This window comes from Phoenix dactylifera, chromosome 8, assembly GCF_009389715.1.
Source record: "Phoenix dactylifera cultivar Barhee BC4 chromosome 8, palm_55x_up_171113_PBpolish2nd_filt_p, whole genome shotgun sequence".
Taxonomy (NCBI): Eukaryota; Viridiplantae; Streptophyta; class Magnoliopsida; order Arecales; family Arecaceae; genus Phoenix; species Phoenix dactylifera.
Window position 1 is genome coordinate 23916265 of NC_052399.1, and position 27157 is coordinate 23943421.

Here is a 27157-nt window from a genome sequence, read left to right on the forward strand (position 1 = left end):
GCCAGAAGGAGATGTATTTCACCGGGAGGGGTCCTCTCCGTCTTTCTTTCTTGGAGGCGCGGTGGCGATGGCGGCGGACGAGAGGCTGAGCATCTACCGTGCGACGAGGATCATAAAGAAGAGGGAGAACTCCCGCCTCTACAATGCTCTCCGCTCCATCTACGAGGATTCCATCTTTGTCGCCGAGATCGCCGGGCTTTGGCCGGACCTACCCCTTCTCGCCAACCTCCGTTGCGGCCTCTGGTACACTCCCCGATTCGAAGCCACCTGCTACTTTAAGTCCACCGATGGCCACACCAACAACTGGTCCTTCAACACCTCGCGACTCAACCTCCATGTGGCCCACCTCGCCGGTAATTCGATCTGCCGCCCCTTCATTTTTTTCCAAGAAATAGCGGAATTCGTGGTTATTTTTGTATTCTAGATGGATTTCTTGGAAATCTAGGTGTTCTTGTGTCTTCGATTGGATTGTGATGGTTTTCTTTTCGAATCTTGGGCTCTTCATAAAAAGAGGGGATCGGAGGGGGGATAAAGGTAGAGGGGGAATGAAGGTAGGTTTTTTCAGTTAGGGCGTCAAAAATCTTGTGCAGTTTTTTCGTGAAATTTTGTATGCTAGATGGGGGACCTCAGTTTATTTTCTGGTGATTTTACTGTTTATGATGGGTAGGACAGCGAGGAGGGTGTATTATAGTGGATTCCACCCGTAGGGGGAAACGGTTTCCGGATAGCATGTCGAAGACAATACCCATATGGACGTGTGTGTTGAACCGAGCAGTCAAGAATTATTTGCTGAGAATGCCTGCGGAAAGCCAAAGAGATGGTGAATCGGTGAGTGTAGATTATTGTAAACTGGATTCTTGATTTCATGTTTCTCCATGTTTTATTTTTTATTTTTAAACTGTTGAAACAGAACTGCACTCAGATTCTCAGAAGCATAATTAGCTCGCTTTTGGCATTCGTTTTAGACTTTATTTTAAGTAACTTCCTCATATGGTTTACACAAGCTTATTAGTTTTATATGCTTTTGTGCCTGTTTCATTGTGTATCTAATGTATGATTTATGGTGCGAGTCACTTTGAATGCCATTAACATGCAGATCGATTATTTCATGCCTCTACTATACCACTTGAGATGATACGTGTTAATCTTATATTCATTTTTTATAATGTCCCAAATTTTTAAAGGTCCCCATGAATTGGATGTCTTTTATTATATGTGCTATTCTCCTATTTTTTGAAGGGCTCTCATAAATGAAGTAACTTGAGCATTATCTAATCCTCAAAACCAAAGTATGCCATCTCGATATTGGACTCTGTACCCGTATCATCCTATTATTGTATTGGTATGCCCGATACAAGCCTGTTTGGCGTACCGAATATTGATACACTCTTTGTACTGCAATATCAGTTCGATACTGGTACGGTATGGCACAGCACGATTAGTATATATTGGTATTGACTGGTACGGCAAATTTTGCTTAAAACATATGAAGATAGTGAAAACTGGTATCAATTTATAAAGAGCAAAAATGTGAAGAAAAAAATGTTGCTCATACGAATTATGAATCTCTGTGAAAATCTGTCCGATTATAATAATTGTAGTATCTTTTGTATGAAAGCGTACTTTCAAATAATTATTATTATTTTGTAGGAGTCATACTGTTCACCTAATGAAAAGGCCGACGTTAGGCTCCTCTCTGATGATTGGGATAACTCTCTGCATCTTCCACTATGGGTCCCAGAGAATGAGAAGGCAGCTATAGAGGGACACATTGAAGAATGGACCAAACAGTTGGAAGCTTGTGGTGCTGATATTGGTTCTTTTGCATCAATCTTAAGGAAACCCCTGCGCCCCTTGTGGATTTCTCAAAAGACTCTTATATGGCTGAATGAAGTTCCTGATTGTAATTCTTGGGACTTCACACCCATCATCCTGGTTTCAGCATCTGCTTCAGATGGAATAGCTCAGCAAAGGTCCATGTCAGAATTCAGCTGGCATTATATTCCTGGAGCGGGAGATGATGAAGAGAGCTGGGCACGGGGTCTATCACCTAATCTATTTTGGAAGCATGCATTTGAGCTGATAGATTCTGGTCCTGATCTCTGCAATCAACGAGTTGCTGAAATAGTTGAAAAGGAAAGGGTATATCGGGCACAAAGGGGTGAATACTCACCTCAAGTTACTGTCAAGCTGCATCAGAAATTCTTGGCAAAAAATCATTCCAATATTAATGGAGAATCTATTAATTCTTGTCAGTTAATGGGCTCTAAAATTTTCATCAATTCCATGAATGCAGCATCTTCTGATGAAAAGCATCCCATCTTTTGGCTTGGCTCAACAAATCTTGTAGTGGCAGCAGCCTTACATGGTATGCTACTACTTTCCTTGCTTTTTTATCCTGTAGGAAAGTACTTGAATATGCATATATTTCTGATGTTCATTTCTTCAAATTTGTTTAATTTCCTTTGGATTTAAGCCCTGAGGCTGCAAAGATTCACCTCTATTTTTTGGGGGGATGAGGCTGTATGGTTAGCATTTGAGCCAGTTCAGTACTTTTAGTTCAAAACTGCACGGGCTGAGATATGTCACACCGCTGCTTAGCTTGAGTTTGACTTTAAGTTCAGATGAATTTAAATTTGAATATTGTAAAATATACCTACAAATCCTTACATACACAATTGGACCACCCCCTACCCCCTACCAAAAAGAAAATCCCAACCCCCAGCCAGATGCATGGACACTCAGGCAAGATACAGGCATATGTATTTTTTTCCCAAGCTTCCTTGGCTCAGGAATATGATATACAGAGGTGGATCAAGCTAATAGGCCCACATCATCATACCTTATCAGTAAAAATGTTTAAGCATCTGCAGCCAAGGAAAAATCCTCTGCTCGGACATTCTTCAAGGCTTGAAAGTCTAATGAAGAAAAGGGAAAATGCAACATTTAGGCAATGTGCTGTACATGTTTAAAAAAATCTAGATAAATAGAATATGGCTTCTGAACTTATCAAATTAAACATTTATTATTATTATTATTTTGATTATGAACCTTAAAAGTTCTGTTTCATATTGAACTGCCATTCCCTTGTATACCCTTCTTCTCTCTGTTTTCGTCTTTATATCTAGAACCAGAACTCTGAATGTCGCCTATAATAGCATTGGAGACCACCAGTTACAGCTCCCAGTTCATCTCCTAGTTCATCTGCATTGTTATTGTGTTGTCCTTTTGAGAGTTGCCACGTTAGATAGAGACTTATAAGAAGAGAGACATGGTATTGCTGTTTTGACTCTTATAGGGCGGCGGTGGCGGCGGCGGCGGCGGCGGAACAAGCTTATATCTTGCTCTTTTTCCTCTTCTTAGGAGAGCATGAGATATTATCAACCATGCATTTACTACTATGCTTAATTATTTGGAGACCACCTTTGTGGTTTTCTCTAACTAGGGAATAAGAATTGAAGAGTGAGATGGGCTGCCAGTCAGCGGTCCGGCCATGATGCCTTCTTTGGTCAAAGTTTCTCTTTCAGGGATTTCTTTGCTTTGTGTTTTAAGGGTGAAAGGAATCTGTGGGAATGGTATTTATGCTGTGCTTCCTCATCACTCTTTGACTGGACCTAAGTAGAATTTGAAGAGTTAAAAAAAAAAAAAGCATTTGGGAAATTGGTGAAGGATCAAGGAAATAGTATTTGAGGATTGAACATGCATCGATGTGGACTACTTTTATGTATATTGAAGTGTGAAATCTTGATAACTAATGCTGCAACTTCAGTTACAAAGAAATCAAGAAAATCATGATACCATGTTTTTTTGAACTAATGTTTCATTTATGACCAGCCAAATGCAAGCCATGTTTTTTTGAACAACTGAAGTTGTGTGGAAAGTACTGTTTGTTCTGGGTTATCCCAGGAAAGAAGCATTTTTAGGGTCTTCACCTTCATTCTACTTCTTCTATTAATGCTATATATATGTTTTTCCTTAGGATACCAGGCTTATCTTATTTTGGCAATTCATTGTATGCTCTGCTATGCAGTTCCAGATGTGCTTGATGATGTTGACTGTGTGCTGAACTGCGACAGCGAGTTCAAATCATTTTGCCTTCCATCCGCTGATTCCTACTTGCATCTACCTATAGTGGTAAGTGACAGGAACTAAAGTTCATTATTTTGAAAGGACCTTAATTCTAATTTGTAATTTTTAACAGTTTAATGTATAGTCAACTTGTTTTCCTTAAAATGATCTTTGACAGACTTCAAAAGAGGATCGGTTTTCCTTGATTAACAACCTCCTGTCAGCAGTCGAATTTGCCAAGTTAAGCCTGAGTAGAGCAAGGAAGATGCTAGTTTGTTGTCATAATGGTAGTTTAAAGAACAAGTTGTTGTGATTACTGTCCTGCATATTGAGCTGATCAACTGAAAATCCTGTAATTATCTTACTTATATTATGTACTTTGACTGCAGGGGAAGATATTAGCATATGTGTGTGCCTTGCTATTCTGTCATCCCTATTTGACGAAGGAGGTATGCCAGTTATTTTTGTTTAATACCTGGAATATATATGTTCCATAATTCGTATGTGCTTCAAGTAATTATATATTATTATATCTGAGTGATATCTTGATATGTTTATAGAAATGGGAACTCTATTTATTTATTTATTTATGATTTTGGGCTGCTTGCATATAAACAGCTTTTACCATTGTTGATGGCAAGCTGGTTGTTACTACAAGTCATTTAGCTGCATTTACATTTATAAGCACCTATACATTTATTATATGTTTATTTATTCTGTACATGTAAACGGAAGGCAAGCCTTGGCGCAACAATAAGGTTTCTCCGCTATGACCTCTACACACATGGGGGCAAGGCTGCGTTTGTCTAACTCTCTGCATGCCTCACTATGGCGGGAGCCTAATGCACTGGGTCTCTCTTTTTATTGTATTTGTATGCATTGAGTTATTTAGGCTATTCCGTTGGAAGAGTGTGTGTGTGTGTGTGTCTCTCTCTCTCTCTATGTATATATAAAATCTGTCTATCTATCTATCTATATATGTATGTATGTGTGTGTGTGTGTGTGTGTGTGTGTGTGTGTATATATATATATATATATAGATTTTATAAAATTATTTATATTCAATTTCTAAGCATTTAACATGCTAAGCAGTTCTTTCGTTTCAATCTTATAACATCAGTATAATTAAAAAACTGTTTTAGCAATCATTCTCATATTTTGTAGCATGATTACAATTATTTTTTAAGTAACTTCTAATTTGCATGACTTGTGTCATTTATAGATCTTGAAGGGGATCAGGGATTAATCCAGGGATGCAAAATTGAAACAGATAGAATTGCATTAAACCCAAAGTTGATCTAACCAAGAAAAGGTCTTATACAAACCCAAATCCAGACACATGAGTTGGTTGCTGACAGCTTTTGACAGTTTGGATGACTTGGGAATCATGTTCTTGTTTATGATTGGAGGGGTCTTTGAAGAGAGCAAACTGGTGTGGCTGTTTGAACCTTGTCTTGTTTGTTGTTTTCGTCCCTTAGAGTGACCTGATGTATATCTTGTGGTCTCTTCTTGTTGCAGTCCCCCACCTCATTGGACTGCAATGCATCTTTTTGAGAAGCCTTCTTTCTGCAGTTCATATAAGAATAATTCAGGTTACAGGAATAACTAGTTTTGAGATCTCATTTCATGACTTTTGTATGTTCAGGCATTCAGGGCAACCTTTGTTCCTAACACAAGCACATCTGTGGTAGTTTCATGTATTTGTTTCTCACTTGGGTCAATGAATGTTCAATTGATTGTAGAAATTTCTTTCTTCACATCTGGCAGACATGTATCCATATACCGTGAAGTATGAACAGCACGTAGATAGGCATTCTCAGAAACTATTTTTGAATGAAACATTGATATGTCAGGCTGGGATTGCATCTACATATGTGGTTTTATGCACCGCATTTTACAACATTGATATGTCAGGCTTTAATTTGATATGCATAATATTGAAATGCATAGGTTATTTTCTAGCAAGACCCAGGTGTCATAATATATTCTTTTGGAGCACATCAATACCAGATCAGTCCAGCATGCGATGTTCTTTTTATATGGAGTTAGTCATCCTTTTGAAGTTCTTTAGTCTTTCTTCAAGATTAATACTTCTGTTCACAAATCTCTGTACCTTGTAGTTGATACCTGATGGTGATCTTGTTTACTTCTTTGACATATTAGTGAGTACAACTTTTATTGCAAATAAAACAAAGCTTTTAATTTGTTTAGTCTTTACAGTTCTTATTTTATTCTTTTCTCCTCAGGCTCTTTTGATGGTGGCAAGTATTTCATGCACACAAATATTACCAAATGGGAGATGAGGAGGCGTTTGGTACTTATTTGCAAGTATGCAATAAATGCTCGCCCATCTAGAGGGAATCTGAAGCAGGTTTTTGGTTTTCTCAGTCGAAAAAACGAGTCTTTGTTCACTGCAGTGCCTGCTGTTCGTGGTGCTTAGGCATCTGCTATGCCTTCTGTCATATCTTGTAAAGCACTGTCAAGAGAAACTGATTTTGGTCACTTCCTCATTCATGGTAAATTTCTTGTCAATGCCACTAGATACACGACCAAACTGGTTATCATGGTTGTACAAACTAATGACATATTTTTGGAGTAATATTTTGAGACATTTAAGTGCATGTTTGTATATTAGATTTTTTGTTCCGCGTGTATTAAGTTTTTAACCTTATTCTTTCATGTTTTATTATCTTTTGCTGATGTGCCTGAACTTGTTCTAATTTAATGTCGTGCTGGTTCTTTGAGAAACTATGTGGCTTCAGCTGCTGCATAACTTGTCCACATTATTTCTTCCATGATATATTAGAGTTTTGCATGCAGGTTTTCATAAGATCGAACTTTGAAGTGCATGAAGCAAGATGTGCCAGCAAATTGAGAGGGTAAGTGCAATCCACAAGTACTTACATGCCATCCTTTTTAATATGGCTTGGACGTATATCTAGACTAAGCATCTGCTAGGCCCTTACTTTACCCTGTTTTTGCTCCACTTATAAATCAGATCTGGCAAATTAAGGTAATTGCTAAAACTGGAAGATGCTTATTTCTCTATTGCATAATAATCCAATTTACTTAGGATATCAAGAGACACTACCCATGATACCAGCATAACCTCCATCTTGCAAGAAGAGGTGAACGTGCCGATCTTCTTGGCAAGAACTGTTTTTTGCCACCTATACTTGAATCTGGAGGATCATTTCGGCAACAATCCACTACTTAGGACATTGTCCTTTAATGAGGGTGGTTTTAAATTCAATTTGTTGTTATTAGTGGAGGGAGAATCGGGAATCAAGAATGATATAGCCAGTTTTGTTTTATGCCCTTATTAAGTAAAATGCATCTGATTGCTCTTATCATCTTATCTTTTAATAATCAAGATTTGGCTTGTACTATTATTAGTCATTCTTGTTGTGATGTCTAAACTCTAAGCAAGATCGAGGTAGCTTACCACTAGAGGCTACCTGCAATGCACGTGAGAGAGCATCCGCTTTGCCAAACTATTGCTTTTGCAATGATGCATCTTTTCCTTCACTTTTCTTTAATTCCATGAAATTTCACATGAGTTGACAACGGAACATCCATGTTGGGCATCTGACAGGTGTTTTGAGATGTTTCAATTATATAAGAGTAAATAAATTATGATATAGAAGTTTCAAAGTGCGTAAGTTGAAATGTTCTCATAAAACAAAACTACTATTATAGAAAAGAAATTGCTCTTACAAAAATTTCAAATTACTTAAGTCCTCTACCTTATTATGTTGAATTTTTAGACGTCTACCATTCAAAGGATATTTCAGGAGGCAAATTCTGAATCCGAAGATATCAAATTGTTAACATTGCCAAAAAAAAAATACAAGTATATTTTGAAACCATGTCAAAATTATATGGCTTTTGGTGGGAAAATAATCTTTTTAAGGGAATGTTGTTATGGAACAGCCAAGCAATAGACTCATGACACATACTAGGTTGCTAACTAGATGATCATAAGCTTGGTGCTTTTAACTTTCAAGAAGTTACCATGCAAGTGTTTTGAAATACTGAAACTTATGGCATGTCAAGTTTGGTTGTTTGCATACTTGTACATAACCAAAATAAGAAGGCATGTCTGTTTTTCTGATCTCTAACAACTGTTTTCAAATTTCTGATTTCTCTGGAGAAATTGATGGAATCAACAATTTGTTTTCCTAGATATCCCATGATTAGAAGAATACAACATATGAGACTTAACATTAACATTGATTTAAATAAGATGCATGGTGTTCTCAGATACCGCTACATTAATTAGAGGGGGAAATAATTTCGTTGATAATACATTAGCTTCTGCAGATATTGAGGTCCACATGCTTCATTTTAACATAGAAGTAAAAAAGGTATGGTTAATTAAGTTGGTCATGTCTATTAAGTTATATAGGAAAGTATAGAATCTTATTCAACCTTAGGTATAGTAGTTTTGTGGTTCTTGTTTTGCCATTAGTTCCAATCCAGGGCCTATAACTTCCAAATTTTTAGTAGTTTCAAGTCTCTTCTCACTGCTTATTAGCAAGTTTACTTTTGGCATGTTCTGTTTATTGACCTTTGCATTCGAAGAAATACCTCATGGGGTGACCTCCAATTTGCCAAATTATTCCTCTTTATGAATGTTCTATTATGCATTTTGTTTTGGTTCTACCAGGCCTAGTCAGCTAGTCTTAATATATTATCTCTGCCATATCATGGAAACCTTTCCTCAGTTTTTGGTACTAGCAAATGTATTTGGACATAGAAACAAGAATTTCCCTAAAAGGACGCCCCTAAAAGTAAGGAAGCTATGGGAAACATGATAATACATAAAAGTCTATGCATTTAGATAGCTTTCAAATTGCTTCCTTTGGAGTAAGTGGTAACACAATGGTTTTCATTGTAGAATGGGAATAAGGATAAGTATATAAAATTAATAATCTTTTGCCATCTTATACTATTATTCTTCAGCTTTTATTTTTGGTGTTATGCAATCTTTACTTGAAGTTTTCATTTTTTTTCCCCTTCCTTTCTTGCATCCTTCTCACACTTATTGAATGGGAATGTGCAACTGAATTTCATCTGTTTATCAGCATTGCAGGGTGCTAAATTTCATACGATAAAGTTGATGAGTTGTGCCACATGAAAGCACAGTCATCTAGCTGTCCTTGGAGTTGCATTCTCAAATCCATGAATTACTATCTGTTTAGTGCCTCACACTTAAGTACCACAGTCTGGTAACATTCAGAACCCTATTTCTTTAATAGAGTGATAAACTGTCGAGCTAGTTGTTCTTTTTCATGCTAGAAAAATGTATTGTAAGAGATCACTTTGTAAGAAACATCCTCTAGTTCGTTGTTGTTAGTTATGTGAACCTTACCTTTTATAAATCCAGTTTACACAATTCTTCTCATGTGTTCTTCTATGGAGTTTGTTGCTATCTTTAGATAAGATAAAATTAAGAAAAGTTGTGCATCTCAGAATACATAAATCAGACCATGATCCTCAAGTACAGTTTGCATGAAAACTCCTCTTTGATTTCTGAAGTAGATCTTGTACTGCTTTAGCACATTTCTTATGATATCAATACCGTTTCTCATCAATCCTGTATGTTAGTTTTCAGTTCATTGTTTGTTATTTGGATGTTTACATTTATACAGATCGTTGAACTACCGGTAGCTGATGCATACCAACTATAATTTTTGTATTAAATGCTATTTTCCCTCAAAACTTCCTGATCAGAAGAAAAATTTAAATAAATGCTTGGAATTCTGTCATCTTCAGAGCTCAGTGTAGGTTTTTGTAACCCAAGTTGTGCTGCCATTTTTCTTGAACAATACAACTGCACTATGAACAAACAGCTTCATGAATGCATATACTCCGCGCGCGCGCGCGCATATGTGGGCGCACATATGTTTGTTTGTTAGGAAAAGATTAGGTATCAAAATACCCAATCAACTTTCATCAAGGCATGAAAGGCAACCTTAGAGATAAGATGCATATGCTCTCTCGAACCACTCAAAACTGACTTAACTCTCTTGATATATGAATTTTTGTGCTTTCTATAGCCTCCAACTTAGTGCTACTATTCGCTTCCCCATTAACTGCTGAGAGAGTGATGTAGCTCTTGGCAGTGTCTATGAAATCCATGACCCTCGAATTTGTCACAAACAAACAGTGGGGTTCATGCGTATCCCTAATTGAAAATAATCTAGAATACCCTAGCTAAATGAACTGGTATGCCTAACAAAGACATAGGGATAGTGTTTAGGATCTACAGTGTTTAGGATGTATACATATATGTAGGTCGATTACATATCCAACAATGATTCTTGGCATACAATGCACCCCATCATATGTATGTACATATGTAGGTATGTAGGCAGGTAGGTACATATGTATGTAGGTACGTATGCATGTATGTAGGTATGTGGGTATGTATGCATGTACGTAAGTCTGTATGCATGTATGTAGGTATGTGGGTTTGTTGGTATGTAGGTGTGTATGTAGGTAGGCAGGTGTATAGGCAGGTTGGTACATATGTAGGTAGGTATGCAGGTAGGTATGTGCATATCTACCTACATAGGTATGTACATAGGTAGATGCCTATGTCCGCGGATAAATAGATAGAGAGATATTTGTGTGTATGTACGTATGTATGTATATATGTACATATCTATATAGATAAATAGATAGAGAGAAACATACTTGCATGCGTATGTATGTAGTTTAGCTGCACATAGCTCGAACGAGTAACTATCAGGTTGTGCTTGAGCAGCTTGGTTCATTTGCAACCCTGCTAATGTTCCTAGGAATGTTTATCATGTCTTTGTTGCTTTAATAATGAAGTTATTGGAGTCTATCTTGCTTTTCAGGTGGCATTTTGTTTAGGAAACTCAACAAAGGCCAAGGTTAAATTACTAGATTGTTGTTCCCCAAGACCTCTCTAGTCTAATTTACGGAACTCCATGCATTCAATTCTGGTTATTGTCTAATTTATGAAACTCCGTGCATTCAGTTATGGTTATCTTTTTGGTGCTAATCAGCCAAGGCTTTCCCATATTTTAATGCAGTACATGTTTTCTTATAGAAAGAGAGGTGCAATTCCTCTGGTCATCTCTTTTTTTCTTTATATATCACATATTGCCATGTTTGGATAGAAACCAGCGCTTTGACTTTATTGCCATTCTCTTAAATTATAGATTCCGACTATGAGAAACCGTTTTGGCCGAGGCACCATGCAAGGTATATTTGAAGGTTGATTCTTGGCTTGGACAACTTGAATCAATTAGCTTAATTTTCAAAACAAGCAAAATTTGAGATTCTTAGAAGATTAGGTACTCACTGCTCCTTTCTCTTTCTACTACTTCCTTTCCTCTTCTCTTGCCTAGTATGCTGTTCTAAATTTTCAATTGTTGTAAATCCTTAGCATGCCTCGACCCTTTTTAGATTAAGCATATGCTTGGTCACTGGTTTAGGATTAACTCGTTCCCCAAAAAACCAAGGTCTATCATATAAATGCTTGTCATTCTTACTGTGAGGCACCCACTTCGTGGGTTGTTTCAACTATTTCAATCCCACCGTTCCTTTCTTGACACTCATTTTACATAATGTTATTGTGGACCATCTACTTTATGGGGCTAAGTCTTGGCTTGAACTATGTAGACAAACCATCATTAACTATTCTAGTTATCGGTCTATTTTTTGTTTTTTTGTGAGGCATTTAAAGAGATCTCGTTTTAGACTTCCTTGCTAGTGGAGGGTAGAAAGTCTAAGAAGCCTGTTGTAGCATACCGATTAGCATTACTACCTGCCTTCAAAGGAGTAGATAATGTGTTTTATATACTACTTTTGAGGAAGTATGTATTAGATCCTAGCCATGTAGTGGAGTTTGAGCCATTACAGCTTTGAGAGGATCTTACGTATGAAGAGTATCTAATTCAAATTGTAGAAAGGAGTAAGTCTTGAGATGCTGAGAGGGAGGCTACTTGGAAACTCATGGAGGAGATAAGGGTTAAGATTAGCTTTATGAGGGCTTGGTTATGTCAAGTTTGAGGGTGAAACTCTTTTAAGGGAGGATGTGAGGCTCGACCCAGTTGGGCCAAGTTGGACCAAGCCCGTCCAAACTTGAACGAGGTTGGGCGTGCGTGAAAACTGCTGCCCGAGACCCATATCTATTGGACCAAGCCTCTTTGCTGGATTCCGCATTGTGATCGGACACTCAACTCCGACCCCCTTTCCTCTTCTCTTCTCCGATCTCCCTTCCTCTTATTATTTTATCCTTCCTTTAGTGCCACCTCTTCAACACCCGGCTACTGCCCTAACCTAGCCAACAGGTGTGCGAGCCAAGGGACTTGATTGGATGCCGAACCACCTTGGGCCTCTTCCATCTTTTTCTCTCTAGTTACCCCTTTCATCTCCTCATCTTTCTATTTCCCCTGGTTTGCCATTGGACTTCCTTTCTATGTCGGGTTTCATTACAAGCCCTCACCAAGCCTTGCTTTTTCTTCATTTCATGTGTTGCTCTCATGGTGCCAAAGCCAACTCGTCTAGATTTGACCAATCTTGGCTTCCCACCGGCCGACCTGGTACCTCCTGTCTTTCCCTGGTGGTCTCCTCCCTATTGTACCTTTCCAATGTGGTAGTCCTTGTTGCCTCTACTCGAAACCATCATTATCTCATCTAGCCACCCCTTTTCTCTCAAATCCTTCCCCACTAGGGTAATCGTCTGCCTTTAATCCCCAATTAGCGCTCTCCATTTTCTCCCATCATTCTTTTATATTTCTAATTCTATTGGTCTTGATTTTTTATGTAGGGGAACGATAATTTGGGCAAAAAGGTTATCTTAGGGGTTTTACACTCAAATCCCCTACTTTGAGGTAAAATTTTAGTTTTTGTTTTTTTTTTTAATTTAGGTAAAAAGCATGGAGCAAGGTTAGAGTGGAAAATCCGAGGGCTAGGATTATTTTTGGAACATCGAAAATCTCAAGACTAGAAAATTTGGGAAAATTAGTAAATTAAATTAGTTATGCTTATGGGGTGGTTAATTTATAGATGAATTGGTTCTTCAAATTCATGTGATTAACTAATTATTATAAATATGCTAATTATTAGGTGTACATTTGGATTGACTAGCACAGCTTGGATTTTGTTACCTAGTGGAGATAAGAATTCTTTTTGCATGCTTGCTTGTATAGATGTGCATTTTTGACATGTGCATGTGTATTGTAGCAATAAATGGAGATCATATTTTGCATCTTAATAATGATGTTATGATAGTGTATCAATAAAATTGAGACTTGCATAAATAGATGGTCGGTATGGTGCTTTGGACTAGTCATATTTATCGTTATCCCATCATAGGCTAGAAATGTGGTATTATCTTTGACCGGTCATGAGCTAAAAACATGACTGTAGGTAGTCCAAATTCGGCAATAACTTAGTATATTTGATGTTCACTCTTGCAATAAATGGATATGTGTGATCTATGGACTAGCCAGGATATTATTGTTGCCCTGTGAGAGGTTGGAAATGTAACACTATTGTTGCCCTGTGATGGGTTGGAAATGTGACCGTAGATGGTCGAAACTCGAATATAAGCTATTTTACTCATAGTGCACTGTCTGTTGAATTGGATCCCTGTCAAAGGAATTATAAAATGAAAATGAACTGTTTATTTGTATGAGTGATGAATGAAATTCTTAGTTTTAATTGTGTGATATTTATTGATACATTGACATGTTGAATGAGAGATATGAGAAAAGTATTGGTTAACTCGAATGTGCATTTTATGGTAATGATACTTCAGTCTTATTTTAGTTGTTATATTTGCTGGAGAATAATCATTATTAACTGTTAAATAATTTATGCCAGTGTGTGTATGGTTGGGGATTCTTGCTGAGCTGTTGGTTCATATCATTTCTTTATATCTTTTTTTTTTCAGAGCCACAGGATGTTTAGTGCTCAGCTAAGATGAAGGTTGCTAGTGAGAGGTGGAAAGTAATTAGAATTTCTCTGGGCACTTAGATATTTGGAATTTATAATTGGAGAACTTCGATTATTTGTTAATGGTAGCGTTAGTTTGTCTTATTTTGAAAAGATGATTATGTTTTTATATTTTTCTAGTATTGTTCAAGATTTTGTTTAAGTCTATGTACCTTGTATATGTTTTGGGATACTGTTCTTTGGAATGTGCAGCTATGTCAGATGCGCAACTTGATTGATAGTTTCAAGCTATGACCAACAACTGTGCCAGCTCAGTGGGATATATCCCTTCCTGTACAAAAATCTCACCAGGCAGTCCAATCTGCCGCATAGTTTCCCTCTGTACAGAGATGCTTGAAGGATGCTGAATGAAAATTAATCAGGGATGTGCAGTCTTCAAGTAGCGTTAGTACTTGAGCAGGAGGCAGCTTGGTGGCATTCAAGAGCTAGACCAAAACTTGGCAGCTACTTTCAAACCACACCATCTGCATTACCCCGCCGCGCATCAAGCAACACATATCCCTGCAAGCGAAGGCCTCAGCCAGCATATACTACTGGATTTGGTATTCAGTAGTTGAATTGGTTGGTGGTTTACAGCCCCTCATCTTCAAGCAATTCAAGAATATTCTTCGCTGATGTCAAATGGACTATAAATTTATTGGTTTTGCAACAGGATACCGTACCAAGATGGTCTTCTCACTCTAGGCCTGATAAATGAGATCCTCCAGGCAATTGTGTTTATTGATGATAGACCAAGGGGGGCTTCCAACATGGATTGAGTTAACCCAGTCGTTCTCTGATAGGAACAAGCCGTTAGATTAGTCTGGGCCATCGCAATAATTGATGAACGTGGATAATCCTCAACCATAGCACTCCATGTTTTGGGAGCAATCGTACGAAAGATGGATATAATACCACAGTTGAACGAAATGTTTGGACGGCCTTTATTTGTTTTATTTGGAAGGGAATGCGTTTTTTCTTATTAATACAAAATTTTCAGTTCTACTCCTCTATCAAAAAGGAGTTGCTACATAATCGAGCGCATGCGCTCCTTCCTTTTTGTCGCATCTTAGCGCATTAATCTTTTATCGGGGAATTGGCATGCAAGTGCAGCATGTAATTTTACCGAAGGGTAGTACCGCAAACACACACAAAAAAAGGGAAAAAGTATCTAATGGACAGTTGTAATTCTAGTTTAATGTCAAACCCCTAGGACACCTTACGGTGTTAAACTCAGCTCAACCATGAGATCGGATGTCAGCCACAGGACTCACCCTTTCCCACCATCAAAGGAAGGATAGGTTATCAAGCTTCATTGGAGGCAAATTGTATCATAATAAATATTGTAGTTCTACCGAACGGTCAAACGGATAAACACTTCAAGCAATGAATCAACCATGAAACGAGGAAGATCTTCAGCAAAAAAAGAAAAAATGAGGAAGACATGTTGCAACCCTCCTGCTACCCATATTGATATCCATAAAACAAAATGCCATTAACATATAAAATCAATATCTTGTTAAGCCATTGAGATACACCAAAAAAAAGATAAAAAAAAGTTTTTACTAAAACCAGATTAGCCAACCAGGGCCTTGTTCGGTGTCGGCATAGTCTGGGGCCTGTTTCCCAAAAGTATGGGCTTTCCTTATTTCTTTGGTAGCACAACATTCTCGTAGGTAATATTACATGATCCAACTTCCATAACCTTCATAATTGGAATTTGTATTCAACCACGCTACACTTATGCGTCTTAACCCTAGTATGCAAATGTAAAAACAAAACTTCGATATTTATGTTTAAGGGCAAAACAATTTTCACCATGGAATGATGTACATACCATTTCAGACAGATGCTTTTATTTTCCTAGACGTTATGATTATCTTGCCAAGTCCCAACCGTTATCTACCTTCATAAGCGTTATGATTATCTAATACAATCTCCATGAAGATTCTGACTTCCCCTCATCACAAACTGGCTTGCACAATCAAGCTAGGCAAGTTTTCACTCAATATCAAGCCAAGCAAGTAATTTGCTCAAGAAAATAACTATAGAATGCACCCTTACGAACTCATCAAGCGCAAAGAGCATACTTGATTTTTCAACAAATCTTAATATTTAAATTGAGCTACTTTGCGACATGATAAAATCAAACTAATTTATTACACATAATGTTTTATTTCTTTTGTTTTCTAATCAGGATAATGCTTTTCGCAGTTCTGTTCAATAACGATATTGTCTATAGGAGCACTGGATATCTGAAAATCTCTCTAGTAAATTCAAATCCAGAAATACAAAGTCATCCTACCGATATGAAACAAAATAAAGCAAAAAGATGAATCCGTATGTCCAATAAGCCAGCCTATGCCAAAAATTTTAAATATATATATAAAGATAGAAAAACGTGTTGCCTTGATTCATTTCTTCTTTCCAGCCTTGGCAGCATCCCCAGCCTTTGCCTGCACATAGAAAAATTTGGTCAGCTTAGCGGGGAAGAACTGGTAAGAAATAAAGAAAACTGGCTTGTAGACCAGCAGTTCAACTTTATGCAAGTGAAGGAGGTTCCAGGTTCGGTGGGAGAAATTTCCTCCATGTTTGATCAGAGTAATTCCCCCATTACTTTGTCAAAAAGATTGGTGAAGCACGAGAGTTTTTTTCTCACAATCAAAAAAAAAAAAGAAAAAAATTGACAGGATATCAAAATCATGTCAGAATCATCTGAATGAAAGCCCACTTGGAACGTCCATAGGGGATGCAAGAACAATTTGCTGCCCTATGTGGCACGTGCAGTTATATTTTTCTCAAGGATGTCCAATATTGGTTTATATTAGAACGCAAGAATTAAACTACCTTTTTCAGAAAATAATAAAAAGGCAAGAATAGATTAAAATACCTTCTTCACTCCACGGATCTTTTTTGCCCTATTCTTCCTTTCCTTCATCTGCTTCCTTGACTTTTCAACCTTTGTGGCAAGCCCATTCTGCAAAAAAAAACATGACCCATATCAATACGAAGTCTCAAATCTGTCCTAAAACAAGAATCAACCTCACGTGATATCAGCATACAAGCAATTTATGATGATTATTTAACTTGAGAAAACAAGCAAAAACCCATCTATAGTTAAAGAATGTGAGTAGGTTCATATTAACTGTAAAAAAACATGGGAAGTAGGAAATGGTCAAGCTAAACTAATATCAGATAATTTAATTTCACAGTTCGTTGTTTCTTCCTGACTGCTTTTAGGGACATCTGCTAGGCGTGCAATCAATCAATTCAATAAATCATTTGAACTTGATTATTCAATAATTTTCTGTTTTCCCATACTCAAACTCTTAGTGACACAGAGACATAGAGACACACCCACATGCAGACGTGCAGATAAAAAAAAGGTCGTGGGCCTATCAGCAGATTTTCAAAGTTTTCTAAGGTTGCGATACAGATTTTGATATTCCAAAATAATGTTCAAAAAGTTGCACTTTATTTATGTCATTTACCAAGATATAAAGAAAGCCATCATTAAAGTAGGAAGGAGGGTGTTTATGTCAATGATCAACATTTCATTTCACCAGGATTTAAATTTTACTACAAATAACATATTCTGCTAGCTGATATTGCTGAACAGGTTGCCAAACTTTTCCCAAATCGCTGGTTGCTTAAAGAAGCTTCCTGCTATGGGGAAATGGCAAAAACTTTTTACGGCATACTAGCAGTTTAATTTTCCAGACAAACATCTGGGAAGACTCCAAGCAAAATAGAAAATTAAGTTTTTTTAAAGTAAAATGGGAAAGTAGCACTATTAACCAAAGTTCAAAGTTCAAAACTACTAAGCTAGGAGCAAAGTTGAGCGAACAATGCCAAGAAAATCTGATGACAAGGAATTAAAAGTTTACATTTTGTACAGACTGATGTAATAATCTGATATTGAGCAGACTGTGCACGTTGTAAGAAAAAATAAGGAACTTGCTAATATTGAGTTCTGGTGCATTTAGCCACATTCATATTTAATATCTGGCTTTAAGATGACTCTTTCATAACCTAGGACTACTATTATTCTCTCTCATCACAAAAGAAACCAATGATGACAATGGGTCATATCAGGTACAAGTTGTAACTAATGCAGCCTATCCTGCTTGCAAGTCAGACTTCTCCGACCTAAAGCCACTAGCAGACTGACTGGATCAAACCAGCCTTGACTTCGGAGACTGGAAGAGAAGAAGGAAGAGGCAAAGAAGAAAGGGATGCAGCAGGCAGCAGCGGGGCAACAAGCAATGAAGATCATAAAACAGGCAAATATATAAATAGGCAATGCACCAATTCTTCAAGAGATAGGCAAGAAGCTATGGATCCAAATCAAGCAGGGAAAATGGAAAAGGAGAGAAATGAGGAGAGGGGAGAAAGAACAGGAGATTTGGGGCTGATCAGCTAGATCAGAAGGGATGAGATCGGCTAATATACACGCACACATGCAGGCACACGTATGAAAATAATATATTTAAAAGTGTACAGGTACAAGAGGTTAGAACCCTTGAACTATGCCCCCCTCAACCAACAGCCAGCTGAAAGCATGACAGTCAAGAGTGAGCAGGATGTTAACAGTTTTAAATCAAAAATTAGCATCCCTGACATAAACTCGGCATGGCCTTGAGGTGATGAGATGTCAGCACCGTCACTTGAAATGGCACAGTAAAATGGGATGGCCAGCAGCTGATGAATGGGCAGCATTATCACGTGCTAACTGTTTAGTAAAACCTATAATCTGAGACATGAATAGAAAGGTCAAAGGAAACTTAGAGATTTCAGGAATCCTAGAAATCTTTCTTAAAGTTCTATTGATAGAACCCCCTGATTCAGTAAACAACCATGTAATAGTAAGAGGAAAAAAAATCACCTGTATTGCAACCTAACAAGAAAATTTAGACATTTACAAATGTACCTTGCCTATGATCTCATAATAATAGGATGAAACAAATTTATGATATCAGAAGTCACAAACAGAAGGACGATGAAGAAAGTGCAGCAAGACAGTAAGGAAATTAAAGAAAAACAATCAAGGATTCATACATGCTGAGATTTTTCAGTTAATAAGTTGGTATCTAGTGGTGGTAAGCTATTTAAAAGAGGCTTATCGGGAATTTTGTTGAGGTGTCTATCAGGTGATGGAGCAATGGAGGTCATGCACCAATTCCATGCTGGCACCTTGGCGGAGCACTGAGGAAGGCGAATGCTGTTTCAGCATTTGCTGCAATCAGGGAAAAGGGAAATCCTAGTATTGGCTGCCATTCTCATCCACTCCACCATAGGTTGGGTTTGTGAATCTTGCCCAGTGCATATCTAAAAACTCAAGGATGGCATTCAATAAAAATTACAGAGTATGTTAGATTAGAGTATGGTCAGCGGAACCATCCCGAACCGCCCGGTTCGGAGCATCCTGAGTCGTACCATCGCCGGACTCGGACGGTTCCAACAATGAAACCGAGACCCCATCGCCAATGGGGGAGAAGGAAAAGGAAAAGGAAAAGAAGGAAGAGAGAGAGAGAGAGAGAGAGAGAGAGGGAGAGGAAGGAGGAGAGAGGCTGGCAAAGGTCAGGACCTGCAAAGGCGAGGCTTTGCCTCCGGTCCTCTGTTTCATTCGAAACAGAAGTCCAGTTTATTTTTGTAAATTTTAAGTTAAAGTCGACAAACTCATTGCCGATTTTACTTGATTTTTTTTAAATAAAAAAAATCCTCTCCTCCCCTGCTCTTCTCTTTTTTTTTCTCTCTTCCGTTCTCTCTCCCCCACCTCTAGTCGATATAGGGCCGGCAAGACATGGCACGAAGGCCGTACCAACCCGTGCCGTCGGACAACCGGTATGGGACTCGATACCGGCACAGCAGACGTTGGATTAGAGGATGTATTAGAAGCCGGCAATTCACAGAAGAATGATTAATATGGGTTTTGGAAAATCAAAGAAAGCATACACAAATTCAGATCAAAGGTTTCTATTTTGCACTGTATATCTACGTTCCAATATCAAAGCAACCAGCCAATGAAGATGACAACAAGAAATCATGGCTATAAAGGAGAAAAGGATAGAAAATTCTAATTAATGAACAAGAGATCCTTCTTAATGCTAAGCACTTTATATGGCCTTTTTTGTCAAGGTACAGGTTAGTGGATTTAAAAAGAGTATATAAAGTTGAGAAAAATATTGGCATAATAAAGAATCATGCAGAAACTGGACTCCAGACGCATTAGACACAGCCGAAGCTAGACCAAAAATGGCTCAGTTCAGATCCTACGCATCAACAATTCACGAAACCTCCTAAAAGATTGATTTTTTAAAAAAATAAACCAACTAAGAAATCAAGAAATCCAAACTACCGGGGGGAGGGCAGGAGATGGAGTCATACCCTGATGAGCCGGTACTTGGGCTCGTACTTCTTGGCAGCCTCGACGTTGTCATAGATGAGGCCGAAGCCGGTGGATTTGCCTCCTCCGAAATGCGTCCGGAACTTGAAGACAAAGATCGCGTCCGGATCCTTCACCTCGTACAGCTGAGCCAGTTTCTCCTTCAATTCCGCCTTCATACACCAATTCCAAGAAAATAAATCAAATCCAAACAAAAAAAAACTCTAAACAAGACGATGATAAACAAATTATCGCATCTAAATCAAAAAAAAAAGTGTAAGAAAAAGAAGAGATAAATAAGAATCTCATACCTTAGAAACATTCGCCCTCCCCGGGTGAAGGACATCAATGACCTAAAAACGAAAGAAACAGGTTTTTTGTTTACCCGAACAGATTGAGAAAAAATCAAGAAAAATGACTAGGATTCATGAACTTACGAATTGCTTCCTGGAAAGAAGCCGATTGGTCATAAATTTCCTGGTTCTGATCGTGACCGCCTTCGAATCCGCCATCTCTCTCTCTCTTCTGGAAGAGGGATAGAAATCAGACGCCAAGGAAGAGAGAGAAAGAACGAGCTCCCTGCCCCTTTAAGGAAAAACCCTAACCCTAGAACGTCAAGTGGCGCTTACATGGGTACGGATCGGGTGGGACTGGCGAGGTCCAGTCTCTCGATCAAGGCCGTCCGTATAATGTGTGATGGCTCTGATTTATCGGGCCGATGGTCGTCTACCCCACTAGGCGTGGGGTTCGGGTTGTATCTTTCGGGCGAAAGAACGATGGATCTTTTTTTGCGACGCCGTCCGTCGGATCGTTCCTGGCACGGAGCACAAAGCATTCGGAACACTCAATCATCCGCCTGCGCAGATCTCGGAGCGACCATTGGGAGATCCGACGGTTGATTTGCTAAGACACACAGAAACCCCGTCCCTGGACGTGGCTTGCCAAACTAATCAGGCCTCCCTCATAGTTTGCTCCGGTGCCCATTTGGTAAAGCAAGTCTTATCGAAGTCAGGCCCAGTCCAGTTGTAACAGAGATTTCTTCATCTAGGTTGGCCTGCTTGTGAAAAGCCTTGGATTGGGTAAACATTACATCGCAGTGCTTGATTGATTTCCAAAGATGCTGGTTTCTGTCTCTAGGACCTTTTACAGGATGATTTGCCGGCATTGTTTGAGGAATTTGTCAAAGAAACCCTAGAAATATTGAGATCAAGTTTGCCTATGTCTCCTTAATCCTCAAGAAAGAAGGTATGCTATCTCAAAGTGACTTGGGGCCAATAAGTTTACTTGATAGCCTTTATAAAATTGTAGCAAAAGTCTTCTCTAGTAGATTATCAAAATTCTTGTCTGGACTAATTGATGAGTCTCCATATGCATTTGTGAAAGGAAGATTGGTAATTGAGAGCTTTCTTATGGTTCAAAAAGTACTTGCTTATTGTCACAAAATAGGATCTCTAGGAGTGTTGTGCAGACTTGATCTTGAAAAAGTATTCGACAAGATTAATTGGGATTTCTTATCTGTAGTGATGAAGGAAAGAGGATTCTCATGAGGTGGATTCAATCTCTTCTAATGTAATTTCACATTGGTATATGAGTGAATAACGTCCAAAGGCTGACATACCGTTTGCCAGTTTACCGCATAGATTTTTTCTTTGTTCCCATTTGACCACAAAAAGTACGATGTCTGCATTAACTTTCTCGAGCCTCTCTTTGAGTGATGCATGTTTCCCTTTGAGAAGTGAAATTCCAAGCAAATGGAACACATGTAAGGAAGGCTTAGGCAAGGAGTCCCTTTATCATCATTCATCAGCTTTATTCATCTTGATGGCTGATTTTTTATCCAGAATTCAGGTCGTGTAGGATTGATCAAAGGCATTGGCGAATGAACACCTTTTTTTTTATTATTTGCTTTTGCAGGAATCAAAAATTTGAACTTCAGCGACGATACCCTTCTATTTTATGGAGGTTCACAAGGAGTGTAAGAATTAACTTCCATAAAAGTTTAGTGATTTGCTTAAATGTGGGTGAAAATGCAGCAAGTAGTGAGGGAAACATCCCTAGGAATTGTTGGCTTGGTGAGATGAGTTTTTCCTCTCTTTTTTGCAAGGTTAAACAAAAGGGATGTGAAAAAGAACTTCTCTGTGGCTTCTAAATAGAGTTGGAGAAAAGAAGTTCGGAAAATCAAATTAGCAAGGTCATTGGCAGAGAAGGAAAACAATGAATTAGAAAAGCTCCTCGATCTACTTGCTGATTCAGCCTTCTAAAATTGCAAATGTTCTGGTGTGAAAATTCTCAGCCTTTCTCCATCAGATCATTCTACTCCTTTCTCAATAATGGAGGATTTCTCTGCCCTTGTTATAAAGATTTATTAAAGGCATATATTTTCAAGAAAGTGAAACTGTTAATGTGGTTCGCCCTGAAAAAATAGGATTCATTCTAGCATTTCTTAGCTTGAAAAGGATGGTCTACAAGCTTAGGTTGTTCTTTATGTGAAGCCCCTCAGGAAATGGCCAGAGTATGGTCTTAAATTAAAAGGTGCCTTAATTAGAGCAGATGACCAACCTCAATTCAAGCATTATGGACTTCTTGGCATCTCTAGAATAATTCATTCATCTTTTTCATGGATCTTGGGACCAGCTGGCTCTCGCTTTATGTTGACAAATTTGGTTGGAAAGAAACTCGGAAATCATTCTTAAAAAAAAAAAAAAGGCGACATAAATTCGGTATGCTTCGAGGGTTTTGTCGAACTTTTAGCTATAGTTTAATTTGTGCACATAAAAGAGGAAGAAGGACATCACATTCTACAGAGGAAGATTTAGAGAAAACAAAAGATTTCACTGGCAAAAAAGTGTTAGGAAGGTTGCAATACCCTAATCAATATGAAGAATTTGAATTACTGAGTTGGTGAGTCAGTTTTACAATATGACCGTTCTTCTGGGTTCAATATGAACTTATTTCAATCGCCACCTAATTTGACCTCATGACGAAACCTAAAGCAAGTCCCGACTTTTCCTTTATAGGAATATGACCCTGTTCGGACTCCAGCACGCGGCTCGGGTTCTCGCCCAGATTCACATGTTTCGGTCAATATTTCATTGAGTTTTCAGCCAGGATTTTGGATCTGGCTATATCTGGTCCAAAATATTTCAGGTAATCTGGACCTTGAATCGATATGACGGAATCTCGTCAATTCATCAATCCTTGGTTGACCGGAGATTTTAAACAAACCTGATGTCATGGGCCAAGTGAGGAGTTGTGAAATCATTATTGACTCAATCCGATCATCAAATAAAAAAAAGAACATTTTTACTATCTATCAAAAATGTTTTTTCTCTTTTAATAATGTAACTCTCTGAGCATCTTTACATATCATTGTTTGCCAAATATTTTATTGTGATCATTTTTCATGTTATTTCATGTTTTTATTTGTTTTTCTCGAAACTTCTACGCGGCATGTTAATAATTTATTGTAAATTATCTCCTACTTTTCTTATTTTCTCGATCAACTTCACTATGTTATTTTTGGTTGGCTTAGCAGAGCGCCTTGCATCAGTATTTTTCTTGGTTAGATTTGAAACATGTTGCTACTAAGAATAGTTCTGACCCAGATGGCGAGTTGATAGTGGTTATAAGAGTCTTCGACTCGTCTTTTATTCGGATTGACGAGATCGAATGGGGTTGTAATAATAAACTAGTATGTTGCCTATAAATCTCTTTTACATTTTTCGATAGTAAAATTTATATCAATGCCATGTAAGTAAAATTCTCTGTGAAATAGATTTGTCAAATCCCTACCAAAATTCAGGAAAGAGAATAGTTACCCATAGAAGATGATTCCATTGTATTGGGTATTGGTTTCCGCTCCCTGAGACTTGATCTTTCTCTCGATATGGACAGAAGGGATATCCCACTTGATAGAAGAGAAAATGATCGATCAGTCTGGGAGGGGGACCAAGACCCTTTAAATACTAGTGGAGTTTCTCCCCATCAAAGATAACTCCCAAGATCCAACGGATGGGATCGTCACAATTAACCCAATAACCTTAAGCATTTATATAAGTGAAAGGCCCAATAATCAATCACTTAGGCCCATCCATGTGGGTCACACTTATGTGAATAGCTACGTGGTCACTTGGGCCACATCCAGAAGCTCATAAGCTTACAATCTCCCACTTGGACCATGTTGACCACAAAATTTCAAAAGAATATATTTATATATATACATATTTTTATACTTATAAAATATATATATACTTTAAATTTATCTATATGTGGTCAAGTGATTGAATAATCAGAGGAAAAACTTTAAATGCCGGCATTTTTTTTTTTTAATAAAACAACTTTATGGTCCTTTCACCATACTCTAGGTCCCTTTAACTTGAATGAAAAAGTTCAATGGTAAGGGTCAGACGGTCCTGTGCTATCCTTTTAAAGAGCCACACACTTCCTTCCATAACCACAAGTGCCATCAAAGCAAAATCATCAAGTAACTTTATTTGGGATACTTAATGAGTGAACGAGTCATGTTTAATTCACTCTCATGACAGACGTATCTTTATGTCTATCATTGGTCCTAATGTATAATCCCAATGGATTAGAAACAACTTTATAGCCAGTCAAAACAAAATACATAACTGTACATGATCTACATAGACCCCAATGTATATACTGCATAGTTTTACACATCAAGAGAATCAACAAGTCCCATTGATTTTACATGATCTATATAGATGCTAGGTGCTAGCCCCTTAGTCATCGGATCTGCAAGCATGTGGTCTGTAATGATGTGCTCAACTGTAATTTGATGACTAGCAATCTTTTCCTTTACAACAAGATACTTGGTGTCTAGATGCCTAGACCCACTTGAAAACTTGTTGTTATTGGAAAAAGCTACTGCTGCTGAATTATCACAAAAGAGCCTGAGTGGATGAGAAATAGAGTCCACAATCCTAAGATCTGTGATGAAGTTTCTCAGCCAAATCGCCTGTGATGTGGCCTCATAACAAGCAATATACTCTGCAGCCATTGTGGAAGGAGCAGTAATAGACTGCTTCTGGCTTTTCCATGAAACTGCTCCACCTGCTAGTAGGAAGACATATCCAGATGTTGACTTCCTAGTATCCGGGCAGCCGGCAAAATCAGAGTCCGTGAATCCTATAATCTCCAGCTTATCTGACCTCCTATATGTTAGCATGAAACCTGCAGTCCCTCGTAGATACCTAAATACCTTTTTGACAGCATCCCAATGAGCTTTGCGTGGGTCACTTTGAAATCTACCAAGCAATTCAATGGCAAAAACTATGTCAGGACGTGTGCACGTTTGTGCATACATAAGGCTGCCAATTGCAGACGCATAAGGTATATCTACCATCCCATCTCGTTCCAACTGATTTTTCGGGCATTGGGATTTGCTGAGTGTATCCCCTTTATGTATCCGAGCAGTATTGGATCTGCCTTTATGAAAATTAAACCTTTCCAGAATTTTATGGATGTAAGGTCTTTGAGACAGACCTAAAATACCCTTCGATCTATCTCTCAGAATTTCTATGCCAAGAACATAGGAAGCTTCACCCATATCGTTCATTTCAAAATTCTGAGCTAGAAAGGCTTTCGTATCATGTAGTAGGCCAAGATCATTACTAGCAAGCAGAATGTCGTCAACATATAGGACTAAAAATATAACTTTGCTCCCACTGAACTTTTGGTATATACATTGATCAACAACATTTTCCTTAAAACCATAAGTCAAAATCACCTCATTGAATTTGAGGTACCATTGTCGGGAAGATTGTTTTAGTCCATATATTGACTTTTTAAGTCTGCATACTAAGTGCTCCTGCCCATCTTGTGTGAATCCTTCAGGTTGAGTCATATAAACCTCTTCACACAAATCTCCATTTAAAAAAGCAGTTTTGACATCTATTTGATGTAGCTCAAGGTCAAAGTGAGCTACCAAAGCCATGATAATTCTGAAGGAGTCCTTTCTCGAGACTGGAGAGAAAGTCTCAGTGAAGTCAATACCTTCTTTCTGCGTGAATCCTTTGGCTACCAATCGGGCCTTGTATCTTTCTATATTACCTTTCGAATCTTGTTTGGTCTTGAAAATCCATCGACAACCAACAGGCTTCAAACCTTTAGGTAATACAACAAGATCCCAGACTTAGTTTTGAGCCATAGATTCAAGCTCATCTTTCATGGCATTGAACCACTCTTCAGATTTATTACTATTCATGGCTTCGGAAAAACTAAGGGGATCATCAACACATAGGCCATTTTCATGCAGGTAGACAATATAATCATTTGGTATGGCCGATCTTTTCTGTCTAGAGGATCTTCTCAATTCCGGCTGTTCTCCCACTGGTTCTTGCTGTGGGATAGCACCGGGTTCAGTAACTTGATGGAGCGACTCCTGTTCCACCTCCACATTTCGAGGTTCCTGAATTATGGGTTGCAATATTGAAAAAGGTATAAACCCATATGGAACAGGTCTAGAAGTCCCTTGTGAGGAAGAGTTTTGCTCTGCTAGTTCCTCGAACTCTATGTGTCGAGGTTGTGCATTGCCACTAATTGAGTCATCCTCTAAGAACTTCGCAGTTCTTGTTTCTATGATCTTGATATGGGATGATGGACAATAAAACCTATACCCTTTGGACCTTTCTGGATAACCGATAAAGAAACCTGATGCGGTTCTATGGTCCAACTTCTTGATATGTGGGTTATACACCCTAG

The 27157-nt window shown here is 38.1% G+C and overlaps 2 protein-coding genes across 6 annotated transcripts; one reads left to right on the top strand and one right to left on the bottom strand.

Moving 5' to 3' along the window:
* On the top strand, positions 1-14294 carry LOC103706837 (uncharacterized protein C3F10.06c). Of its 5 annotated transcripts, XM_039129319.1 has the most exons (11): positions 1-353; positions 668-828; positions 1651-2161; positions 2297-2368; positions 4031-4134; positions 4247-4355; positions 4458-4517; positions 6315-6584; positions 6889-6947; positions 9156-9299; positions 14006-14294. In XM_039129319.1, the coding sequence occupies exons 1-8, from the start codon at positions 68-70 to the stop codon at positions 6506-6508; spliced, it is 1497 nt and encodes a 498-aa protein (XP_038985247.1). In that variant the 5' UTR covers positions 1-67; the 3' UTR covers positions 6509-6584; positions 6889-6947; positions 9156-9299; positions 14006-14294. The 5 variants fall into 5 exon arrangements, with proteins under 5 accessions (XP_038985247.1, XP_038985245.1, XP_038985248.1 ...); XM_039129317.1 differs by having other exon boundaries at positions 1651-2368; XM_039129320.1 differs by having other exon boundaries at positions 673-828; positions 1651-2368.
* A 1866-nt stretch (positions 14295-16160) lies between these two features.
* On the bottom strand, positions 16161-21157 carry LOC103706845 (40S ribosomal protein S24-1-like). The gene is made up of 5 exons (XM_008791098.4): positions 20869-21157; positions 20743-20784; positions 20434-20604; positions 16937-17023; positions 16161-16502 (listed from the first exon to the last, which is right to left on the bottom strand). The coding sequence occupies exons 1-5, from the start codon at positions 20941-20943 to the stop codon at positions 16461-16463; spliced, it is 417 nt and encodes a 138-aa protein (XP_008789320.1). The 5' UTR covers positions 20944-21157; the 3' UTR covers positions 16161-16460.
* Between the last annotated feature and the right edge of the window lie 6000 nt (positions 21158-27157).